The sequence below is a fragment of the Pteropus vampyrus genome, unplaced genomic scaffold (assembly GCF_000151845.1).
Source record: "Pteropus vampyrus isolate Shadow unplaced genomic scaffold, Pvam_2.0 Scaffold58, whole genome shotgun sequence".
Classification (NCBI taxonomy): domain Eukaryota; kingdom Metazoa; phylum Chordata; class Mammalia; order Chiroptera; family Pteropodidae; genus Pteropus; species Pteropus vampyrus.
Genome location: NW_011888839.1, coordinates 60431 through 73089, shown reverse-complemented (window position 1 = coordinate 73089; position 12659 = coordinate 60431). Strand labels below are relative to the sequence as shown.

Genomic DNA, 12659 nt, shown 5'->3' with positions numbered 1-12659 from the left:
TCACCATCACCTTCACCATCACCTTCACCATCACCATCACCATCACCATCATACACACATATACACAGGCAAACGTATTTTATAGGAACATGCTTGTCCCTTTACAATTTTGGGGGATGGGAACAACAGAACAGGTAGCTTTATAGTCTTGTCAAAACACATCTTGTTCTGTCACTGTTTTATAAAGAAGTCAGGTTTCTTACAGCAGTTTGCATGCTGACACTCAGAGAATTGCGAATCTCTATTGGATATTCTTATTTGAATATTTCCCCCTCTACGATAGCTGAAAGAACATCTTTGCCTATAGGTTTAACAAAGATATGTTTTGTGGGTGAAAAGGGCAAACCATATTACAGAATTAAATTTAGAAGTATAAGAGAGACACTGATATATATTGATGGTCTAAAATATGTGAGATACCCATATAATTACATTCCACTCCGTTATTTTATGCTGGAGGCCCAGACAGGAGAGTGATGTTCACCAAGGTCACATAGCTGCTCTGAACCCAGAGCTCAGCTCTTTCTCCAGTTTCTATAGCTTTATTTTGCAGTCCGTATAAAAAGATCAGTCCTCTGCTTCTTAATGTAGAGTATGTCTTGGGAGCTTACTTTTCTTCTTATTTCCTCTCACTGGGGAACGACGGTGTCTCAGAGGGCTTTTGTCCCTGGGTGTTCCTTCCCAGGGCTTCCCCTTCGGCAGTACCTGGGCCTGAGGACTCAGGGTGCTCCAGCGTTCCCAGGAAGGTAGAGTCTGGTCAGCGGTGTCACATTTCAGCACAAGAAGTAGAGATGAGGATGGAAAAATACACCTTTCTCGACAAATTCTTAGGAATTCTGACTACTTTCTCAAATAACTGTTTTTTGTTTCTTTGGTCTTTTAAGCAAACACACAACCCACAACAACATGGTTGAATCTTAAAACATCACATTCAGTGAAGAAATTCAGAGATAAAACAATACATATTGGCCCAAGGACACAGAGCTGGGATTTGAACCCAAGCCTGGGTGGCTTTAAAGCTTATCCTCTACTACGCCTCAGGACTCCCCACCCCCACCTCGCCCCCTTGGTTTCTAATCTGGGCTCTGGGTCCGCTGTTAGGGGAGGCCCTTGGACAAGTCTTTTCCTGTGTCTGAAAAATGAGAGGCTTGGATTGGATTTCTTCTAAGATCCCTTATACAGTTCTTCTATCCTACGACTCTGTAAATCTAATTCTTTAAAAAAATTTACTTATTTTTTGACTAGTTAGTAGTCATATGATGTAAAATTCAAAAAGTTCCAAAGACCCAAGGAGACTGGAAAGATATGACAACTAAATGAAATAAAGTCTCCTGCATTGGTTCCTGGAACAGAAAAAGGATATTAGTAGAAAAGTCGGTGAAAGTCAAATAAAGTTTGGAGTTTACTTAATAGTAGTGTACCAATGCTAGTTTTTTAGTTTTGACATAATATCATGATCACCTAAGATGTCAACATGAGCAGCAACTGGCTTGAGGGGGTATATGAGAACTCTTTATACTATCTTCACAACTTTTCTGTAAATCTAAAATTATTCCAAAACAAAATATTTTTTAAAAGAGTATACAGTGAAATTTTTTCCTCTCTCCTTTGTTTTTGGGCTTCCCAGTCTCCTCGACCAGGCAACTAATGTTACCTGTTTCTTACATAATCTTTCAGAGATATTCATTTAATAATTAGAGAAAATATTGTATTCTATAAATATCATTTCTCAAAACAGAAAGTATGTCTATGAGATAAATTCCTAGAAGTGAACTCCTGGGCTTAGAGTTTTGGTAGATATCGCTAAATTGCCTTCCATAGAAGTTGTGCCACTTTATCCTCCCGCCAGACAATGTGTATGAGGACCTGTCATTTCACCAACACAGACTGTTGTCTAAGACCAGTTCACTTCAGTTTAAGTGAGACTGTTAATTCTCAAAATGCTCAAGAACACACTCCTCTAGAATGCTGTCACAGAACGGTGGGTCCATTCTGAGGCATGTAGCTGAGGCAAGCGGGGGCAGCTGCAGTGGTCAGGGGCAGTCAGGCTGTGAAGAAGTGATAGTCAAATGATTAACATTCCTAACATCAATTACTACCGTCCTCAGGAGAAGACGTTCACAGAAGGGCATTGTGTCTGCTCCACAGCACACAAAGGGTCAAGCCTCACAAATTTGCTCATAGTGGGAAAAAACACCCCCACAGGTCAAAGTGTTCAGATTACAGGTCTAGGAAAATCCCTTTGCAGAAAGAAGACAGCAAATCCCCAATGCAGTTGAAAGGACAAAACTTTCTTCACCTCAGAGACTCTCCAATGAATAAACCGGTTAAACATGGTTTGGATTTACTGAACATGAAAACAACTGGATTAAAGTATAATCTAGCTAGAAAGAAAAGGAAATGTACCGAGAAAGCTAAGTAATGACAAGGCTGCAGTGTTTACATCTGCCAGGCAGGGATGGCCATTCCAGTTTTATAACCAGATTCTCTTAAATGTTTAACTTTCCTTTGGATCAAGAAAATGAGTCTCTGCTTGCGTTGGTCTCTTTGATAATGACACTGGTGTCAAGGCAACTGTGCACGTACTGGGGGCATCAATGCCAGGAGGCCAGAGGCCCCAGCACACCAGGGTCTGCAGGCACCAGCTGGCAGGGTGATGTTCTCGCATGGGCCCTGGCCTGCCAACGCTCCAGTCTCATATGGGCACAGATTTTAGAATCAGAAAGACCTGGGTTTGAATCCATTTCACTGCTTACTGGTTGTGCGACCTTGGGCAAATTATTTAAGCTGTCAGTTCTTCTCTTGGTAAAATGGGGAGAATACCCACCCCATAGGGCTGTTATGAGAATTAAATGAGATTATATATATAAAGAGCCCAGGCTGAAACCTAAGCACTCAAGAGACAGGATGGTTGTTTTCCAGTCTCCGTTTCCCTCTCCCTCCTCCTCCTCATGCACACAGTGGAACAGCAGAGTAAATCTGCTCCATACCATGCAGACTCAGGGCGCATCCAAACCACACTCTGTAGCACGAGCGTTTAGAATTTGTTACATTGGGGTTTTTAACCCGTTTTGTACCAAAGATCCCTACTTAGATATTCATAAAAGCATACAATAAAAACACATAGGATTACAAAGGAAACCAATTTATTGAAATGCATTTATTATATTCTAAAACTGGTGCCTCTCTTTAACATATTAAACAAGATCTTAGGGCTCATCTAATAATTACAATAATTTTCAAGTAGTGAGTGTATTGTTTCAAAGTCTGCAACAAATATGATACAACATATTTGCAATTTTTAATTGGTGGCATTCACAAGTTCTGCTTATACTATTACTGTTTGTTTCTAAATTCATAATGGAAGAAATACTAAATTTCACCTAGAGAATACTAAGTATAAAAATGCAATCTTTTCCCCATCTAAATTCAAACTCCGGATTAAGAACCTGGGTGTTATAAAATATCACCACCTCTGGCCTAATGACTACTGATAAAAGGTGTCTAAAAACCGTCAAACCTACAATCTTTCATTTTACTCTTTCCCTCTGGCTTAAGATTTTCTATTGGCGTTTGGGTTCTGCAGTTAGAATATGATATGCCTGTGTTGTTGTTTTTTGAATCTTGTTTTTTGAATTTATCCTGCTTGGTGTTCTCTCAGCTTCCTGGATCTGTTGTTTGGTATCTTTAATTTTGAAACATTCTTAGCCATTATTACTTCAATTATTTCTTTTGCTCTGTTCTCTTTTTCTTCTGGTATTTCCATTACACCTATGTTAAAATTTTTGAAATGATCCTACAGCTTTTGGATGTTTTTTCTGTTGCTCTCTCTGCATTTCAGTTTGGGGAGTTTCTATGGCTCTATCTTCAGATTTACCCAATCTCTCCTAAACTATGTTGAGTCTCCCGATGAGCATGAAGGCATTCTTCACTTCATTTTGGTGATTTTAATTTCTGTCATTTGCTTATTTCCTTTTGCTTTTGGTTTCTGTTTCTGATTATATTACCTTTCTGCTCTTGTATGTTATCTTTTTCCATTAAAATCTCTAACGTATTAACCATAGTTATTAAAATTTCCTGTTTGATAATTCCAACAATTCTGTCATATCTGTCTGGTTCTGATTACTATTATTTCCTCAGACTGTTTTTTTTCTTGCCTTTTAGTATGCCTTGTAATTTTTTGTTGAATGCCAGACATGTTGCATTGGATAATAGAAACTGAGGTAAAAAGGCCTTACATGTGAAGATTTATTTGGCTAGGAAGTGGCCTGTGTTTAATGTTTGTTGTAGTTATAGGCACCAGAAGCTTCAAATTCTTCTAGAGTTTTTGCTTTTGTCTCTGTCTTAACTTTGGTTTCCTCTAATTATTCCTCAAGTCTTGCAGCTTTCAGCTGTAATCCACCATGATTATACTGGAGCCCTGGTGGTGTGGTGGTAAGGTTGGGGGGAGGGGACATTCTAATCTCCAGATCAAATCTCAGTGTTTTAGAGAGCCTGTGACCATCACAAGTGTTTCCCAGGTGGTATAGCTTTCCCCCTCTGCTCCTTCCTCAATGCCCGAAGCATTACCAATCTATTTTCTTAGTCTTAATCCCTGTCGACTATGGCTCTTTTCCCCCTTAGGTGAGACAGGTAGGCTTCAGGGGCTGGTATGGGAAGAATGCCCTTCCCCAAGCTGGGATAAGGCTCTGGCAGTCTTTTACTCCCAGAGAATACTTTTGTAATAAAGAATGTTCTGGGTATATTTCACAATGATGACTCCTCTCCCTGCCAGGGATCTTTCTTGATATTCACTGTGGACACCTGGTAGCGTTCCCGGAGGTAAATGGCGTGGGGGCCCCCTCCAAGACTGTGGTCTCCAGAAGTTTCTCATGTGCTAGCTCACACTCATGCTCTGGGCAATTCATCAATATTACCATGTAAGGTTATCATGTAAATTATCGCTCCAGCAGTTTCTTGCTCCAGGTAAACGGATTTTGACTATCTCCCTAGATGAGCCTGTCTCTTCAAGTTTTGGGGTGCTGGTTTGCCCTGCAACCTCAGTTCTCTGATGGGTCAAAAAGTCATTCATTTTTGGTTTCTCCAGCTTTTTCTTGTTGTAAGGACAAGGGTGCCAACTTTTGAGCTCTTTACACGTCAGAGCTGAAAGTGGGAGCCCCCTTTATTTTGAATGGCTATTCCCTTCCCTCCATCTGAACTCCCGTGTCGCCTGCGTCCCTTGTTCTCACACTGGCCATGTTTCCTGTCTGGCTGTGCTATCCATTGAGTCTTTTCGTGACACTGTTCCAGCAAGGCTGAGTTTCTTGAGAAAAGGGACTGTGTGTTTAATATCTTATCTATGTCAACACTTTGCACACATAAAATTGCTTAGTGCTGTTTTACTGGGTCACTTCTACTTACAGCATTCACCTAACTGTAAAAAGCATCTGTGGTGAGGTGTTCCCCAGCACCTCCAAACTTCCTTTTGTGCTTTTGAATAAATTTTCCTGGCCTCCAAGTGACAGCCTTATTTTCTTAGCAAGGTTAGAATAGGCAAACTTCACTTATTGTAAATCGAGATTTACAAAAGTAATTTCTCAAGATCTGATAAGTTCTGACTTTTTCTCAATTTCCCAATTTCTTTTTTGTAATGACAAGTAGCCAGCTTAAAGTACCCAAGATAAAATCTGGCCAAATTCCTGGAAATCAAAGGGCCTCCTAGGCTAAGTGCTCAAATCTGGCTTTTTCCAAATTATTTGGGAAGCTGTAAAAAAAAAAAAAAAAATCTCGGACTCAGTCTTAGAGAGTAATTGTGGTGCACAGTTAAGCTTAGGAAAATAAGACATCTGATTGGCAAGCTCTTCATGTCCCAAAGTGCTCTTATACCTACACTTAAAATCAAATGAAAAAACAAAACCAAATCTAGCCATTTAATCACTCATGTTCAGCCTATAGGACGTAGGAAATGTTACTGAAAATTCACCCTTTCATTCATTCAATAAATTTATTGAGCACCAAAATAAAGGCTGGGTGCCAAGTCACAGGCACTGTCCACGAGAAGAGCCAGACACCCTTACTTTGGGGCCATCACATCCTAGGTAACTTTCAGCATGTTACTTAAGCTTGCACATTCTCATCTGTAAAGAATATTATATTCTTCATAGGGAGGTTCTGTGACAGTGGAACTACTGAGGAAGACTTATACTCTAACTTCTTAAAACAGTTTCTAATTCATTTCCCTGTCTAAATACTTGCATATTGTAATAATCACAGCTAGCACCGACTGAGCAGTTAATCCATATGCCAGGCAGTGCACTAAGCTATCTGTCCATCCACATTTCAAACAAATCTTATCTATAAAGGCCCAGAGGCCTCCTCCTTTCATTGGCTATATTCATCCTCACTCCTGTAACCAAAACAAAGCTGAGGCAACAGGACAAGGATTTTTAATCTAGAGTGGCCCATAACGAGAGAGCAGAGTTAAAAATCCACAGGATATAAGGAGATGCTCCCCTGCACCCTGCCACCAGAGGTCATCATCACTACTGAGGGTCACAATGGCAGAACCTCCAAGCAGCGAAATACCACATAAACCTAAGAACTGCCTTGGGTTTAGTGGCACCATTTGCTGTGACTACTACTGTATCTATGATTACCACTGCCATAGGAGAACTATTACTAAGCCTTTACATATTGCAGACATTGCTGTTCTATGGATTTCACATTTAGAACTCAACAACTATAAGTTACTAAAGGTCCCACCCTTTACAAGCGGCAGTTGAGACATGGCACTTACTTACTGAGGAGACACAGAGCCTGCGACTCTTGCTGCATAACCCACTGCCAAATTAACTTCTATTCTTTTAGGTAGACTATTTAGGGATTCTAGAATATCCTTTTATGTGGTCACGGTTAATGGCACCTGCATTTTTACTTTATAGGGTTAAAGGTGTAGCTTTAACATGGACCATGGTTTCAATTCCCTGAGATAACACTGAAAACTATTTTCCCTATATTAGGCAAAAAAAACATTATCTGGAGTAAGCAACTTTTCCCCTAACTTAAAACCTTCAGCTTTCCGAGAACACGCCTGCCCCTAGGACACTGTAGAGGCTACAAGTAAGCTGGCCAGTAGAACCCATTCTATACCACATTATTCTCTCATCTATAGATGATCAAAATCAAAAGAATTCCACAGTGGAAACATTGGTACTACTGACATTTTTTCTGCTGTAGGAAGCTGTCCTCTGCATTGTAGGTTTAACAGCATCTCTAACTTCTTCTGCCCACTAGTTTCCAGTGGTTCTCCGGTTGCGACAGGCAAAAAATGTCTAGAGACATTGCCAAATGTTCCTTGGGGGACAAAGTCATCCCTGGTTGAGAATTACTGCGATAGAGGAATTGTTCTGTTTAGGAGGGTCACCATTACCCTATTCTGCATACCAAAAACAAACAGCTTTTGATTTTACTTCTCTAGCTCACTGAAATTCGATTCATGTCGTTCAGCTTCGTGCCTTAATTTATAGTAACTGAAAGATCCAGTATTATGGAATTGTGAAATACTAAGGCGTTACAGCATAGCTCTGACTTCTTCCTGTAATTTCCAATCTGTCTGGTGAACATTCTAGTTTGCCCAAGACCTAAGATGGTTTTCTCTCAGATGGATTGACCTGTCTCTAGGTGACACACTAGTGTGGGAGGACAAACTTTCCTTACTTTGGGGTTTAACTCTAGGTCTCAGTGGGTCGGTTCTCAAAGCACCAGATGTTGTGCAGATTTAAACTAGAACTCACATTCTTGCTGCAAAGTTCTGGTCACAACACAGGTTAAGCAGCAAGGAGTCAGTCATGCATTTTCTGGTTTCTTATCATTTATACGAGTCAGGCTAGAACATTGTGCCCTTCTCCCTTGGTTAAAGAGGATCAAGTGTGCCACTATCCCAAGCCAAATTAGAGAGAAAGCATGAATCCGTTGACTAAGAAAAGGGTTATTACACCTTGGCTAAGTTTGTTTAAGCAAGTCACTCAGATGAGCTACCAAAAAAAATTCTTCTAAAAAACATGAGGCATGGTTTTGACTTATCTTAAAAGGCCTTTTACAAAGAATGACTTGAGATTATAAAGCATTTTTCAAATACACAAAGTGCTTCATAACGACTCAATAAGCCTTAAGGAATGCTTTTTTTAGTACATCCCTTTTTTTGTTGTTTAAAGAAAATACCCCATTCAAAGAGTGGTGGCATATTTGATATCACCACTGTTTAAAGAGGAATGGAGTTACAGGAATAAGAAGTATATAATTAGTAAATAATCCCTCTCAACAAGTAAGTTAAGTAGGAAAGCCATAAAGGGAGAAAAGAAAAGCCAGAGGCAACACAATCAGTGCATATCAGAAATGCATTTTTATTTTTATTTGAAAACAACTTAAATTTTTTAGACAAATGATTTTAGTATATAAATTTGATTTTGTTTTTATACAGAATATAAAGATTTCCCTCACTGATCTTCCATGTGAAGGGTATTACAAGCCTGAAGGGATATACTTTCTGCACACAAGTGTGTATCTTACATGTAGGGTGCTGGAAACGGATGGTGTAGTGCTCCTACACATAAATTAGGTCAAGTGACATCGTATATTAAAAAGGGGATAAGAGAAATATTCTGGTTTATCAGATTCAAGAAGCAAACATGACACAAAAACTGTGCAGATAAGACCAAGTCAGTAACTTTAGTTAGGACACTGCAGATTATACTGGTAACAGGTTTGTGAAGCTATCGTGTATACCACATTAAAAGAGCAAGGAAGAGCTATTATATAGAAAGGCTAGAATGAGGGATTTTCACTAAAGCAAATTAAATTCTTGTCAACTGCCAAAACAAAACAGAGCATATGAGTGTTAGTATATGGAAGGCATGTTATACCAGTTTCTGTGCAGCATGCTAAAAGTTAGTTAGAACTTCTTCATTGGTGCATATGAATCAATAATAGTCACGGAAAGTTTTTTTGCCTCTTCTTGCCAAATTTCAAGCATGCCTTATTTTAGATGGAGTATAGCTTTTATCTATTATTTCATCCTGTAAAAACATGTGAAGACAACGTTCATTCTGTGCCAAAGGATGACCAGCGACCCTAGGAATAAAAAATACAAATTAAGTCCAATATTTTCTAAAAGTGTATGGGGGTGTGTGTGGGGGCGGGGGGGGGGCGGTCAAACACACATATTTTAAGGTTAGGAAGCAAGTACAATTCAGTAATAATAAATGTTATTTTAGACTGTCCATAAGGGTCTATACTCTATCAACTTACAGTAAATTTTCCCTTTGGTTCACAAGCATGATGAAGAAAACATCTAATGACTACCTTTGCACTGCTTCTGGCATATGTACCCAATTAACTTCTTCACATATTAGTTGGTATATTCATAAGAAACCTAAATTAATTTTAATATTAAAAGTGAAATATGTCCTGAAACTAAGAATTCATTTTAAAGAAGGAAAAGATATAGGATTAGAGTTAGAAATACACTGAAGTTCAACAAAAGCTCAAAACACTAAGAAACAGGCACAAAAAAAAATGTACAGGTTTTTTTTTGGTGGTGGGGAAGGATTGCTTGCTAATAAAGGTTTCCATCTGACTAAACCCAAGATCAGACTGGGCAAACAGACTTCTATTTCAGAACTTAAAAACATCTAATCTAGCAATGCCTTCTCCAAAAGGAAAGGCAAGTATGTTTATAAAGAGACAGTGATTTTGCGTGCTACAGTAGATAACTAAAAGTTAAAGGCTTTGTATACTACCCTGTTTACTACCTTTGTATAACTTTCCCTGTTTACTACCACTCACAGATCTTCAAACCACTAGATAAAAATTAAACTGCTTCTAATAAATAGCTCATGCAATCATTTTCTCTAGGATTTCACCTTATTTGGTTGAACTTAAGGCCAATACATAATTATAGTGAACCCATTCCTGGCATAATTCTCCCTATTTGATTTTTAAAAAATGGCTACATTTCAAATGGAAATAAAATTTAAAGCTAGAAATGTTGCTTTGAGCTTGAGTTTCTAAAGTAAAAGATAAACAATCCCAAGTCTTCTTACATTTCCAAAAAAAACCATTTTGCCATGAAAATTTTAAATGTGCACCTTTATAAGACATGTTGATAATACCACCAATCTGCAATCAAACAAAATGATTTAAAGTGTATTGTAAGTTTGATGTTCATACTTGAACATACCTTAAATCAGGAAGAATCATAAGTAAAACTGTATTTTTTAAATGCTGTAATTTTCAATGTAATTTGCATAAATTAACCAAGAGAAACAAATACAAAACTTAGGTCAACAGAAAGACACTCACTTCAATCACTCAAGTGTGTTAATATTTATCACATGATATTTAACTTGTTATATACTTTTACTTTGTTTAAATAATATAAGAAGTTCAAAAAGGCCCATAGGGAAAGCAATATTAAAGTTTAGCTTAAAATCTAAATCACTAGTAGTCATATGAGGTAGTCTTAGAATGCTGTTTACTCTTACACCCCGGGAAAAGAAAGCACTTACTTGTTTATAAACTGCTCCAGCCCTTGCTTCCTTTCTTCAATAAAATTGTCATCAAATATTCCATCATCTCCTCTAAAAGGGAGTTGACGCAAAAATGCTTTCCCAGGGAGCGGGGGAACCACAACCTAAAACAACGTAAGAAAATAAAGTTCTTGAACATGCTGACTGAGTTAACATTTATAGAGTACGTGAAGAAGAGATATAGCCTCATTATGAGAGCAAAACCACTGTAAAACCCGCTTAAATATAAAAGGGAATCAGTAAAAAACACACTGAAAAATATTCAACATTTTGGAGGCAAGATAACCAAATGCAGAGCAAAGCTCTTCCATGGCAGAGCCCAAAGTTTAATTATCATTTTTCCTGGACTTCTTAGCAAAGCACAGGTATATAGAGAAAACATTAAAGCAATACTGAAATAAAGGTTACCATGCTCCTCAGACAGTTTTGATGCCCCTTGTTGTAGACAATGCTTTATTGCAATGGAAACCATAGAAATCAAAATCAACTCTCAATTCGGTGAAGAAATAAAGTATTAACAATGTTCTGACATGAGCAGATAAAAATTCTGTGGTCAATTTCTTCCATCTCATGCCATCTGCATAAAGTCTTCCCTACTTATGTCTGAGGTGATGACAAAATAATCAACTACTTACCGCCACTTTTCTATTTCCTAGGCTAAGAAACATGTTACTTTTCTCCCAAAGCCACTATTCTGTCTTTCCTCAAAGACCTTTATTTCTTCCATCCCACACTATAGGAACATCTCAAATTTTCCCATTCGAAGCTTAACTATCCTCTAGGGTCAACTTATACTATATCCCTCTTTAGGAATTGTTTAGAGCCTCAAATATTTGTTTGAATTGAACATACATAGCACCTAGCTATTTATTTCACAGGTTAGTTTGGTTTCTCTATCCTAGGGTTTTTCAACTATGGCACTATTAATATTTTGAACCACATAATTCTTTGTATTGGCAGCAAGGGGAGGAGGCTTTCTTGTGTACTGTAGCATACTTAACAGAATCCCAGGCCTCTACACACTAGATACCACCAGCAGCACCTCTAGTTATAACAATTTAAAAAATGTCTCCAACATTGTCAGATGCCTTCTCAGGGACAAAACTGCCCCCGAGGAGAACTGCTGATCTAGCCTATTAATGCCTTCAAGTCAAGGACCCTGTCTTAGGCTTCTGGTTATTTTAATGAAAGCTGGGCATATAACCGAAGCTCAACCAACCAACCACTTAGCTAGAATCTTATCTTCTACCCAAATAGAGAAAATCATGTGAGCAAACAATTCAAACAAGGAGAAATATAAACAGTAAACACCAGTAATTCAAATTAACATATTCTAAAAGAGGTAAAACTTTAAATCTTTGATCCAGAGTTTCTATAACTAAGAGTTATCCTAAAACAATAATTCAACAGGGCAAAAAAGGGAAAGAACACTACTTCATACAGATTAGCGAAAAAACAAAATAACAGCAAAAAGAAACACAAAATCAAATGCCGAACATAAACTTTATAATTCTTTCCTAGATCTACCCTCCTCAGATGACCAATGATTAAGACATTTAAAAAGTCTTCATAGTTTGCTTTAGCATTCTTGAATCTCTCTACTATGTATTTGTGAAGTTGAGCGTTAAAAAGTGCAAAGACCTTGCAACTGAGAAACAGAGATCATGACAACTGAGTTATAGTAGAATTGCTATCTGATGGACAGGGAAGAACATCTCTAGATATAAAACTATTACAAAAAAGGAATCTAGAACCAATGCATTAAATAAATGATTACCATTAATTCAGGGTACGATTTAGCATAAAATTTAAGATTAGAGATTACTATGTATTATTATCTGTAGAAATATATTCTTCCTAACAAAATACTGAAAATAGTCAGTGAAATGGATGGTGAGGTGGTATTGTAGGCAACAGGATTAGAGATATACAAAAATCATGAATGGCTTGTCCAGCTGAGATTCCAAAGATCTTCTTCAACATCAAATTGTTTTTGCTTAAGCAAAATGAAAAGACTTAGTTTGAATTTTTATACTAATTTAAAAGTCATGAATCTGAAGACACATGTGTGCATGTGGAGCAAGAAGTTGACAT

The 12659-nt window shown here is 37.9% G+C and overlaps 1 protein-coding gene across 1 annotated transcript in view; it reads right to left on the bottom strand.

Moving 5' to 3' along the window:
* Positions 1-8047: 8047 nt before the first annotated feature.
* SNX3 (sorting nexin 3) overlaps positions 8048-12659 on the bottom strand; it is a 35024-nt gene continuing 30412 nt past the window's right edge. The window contains exons 3-4 of the mRNA XM_011360687.2: positions 10545-10669; positions 8048-9108 (exon numbers count right to left, since the gene is read on the bottom strand). Coding sequence (XP_011358989.1) covers positions 9003-9108; positions 10545-10669 — 231 coding nt within the window. The 3' untranslated portion in view covers positions 8048-9002. The remainder of the gene's footprint in view (positions 9109-10544; positions 10670-12659) is intronic.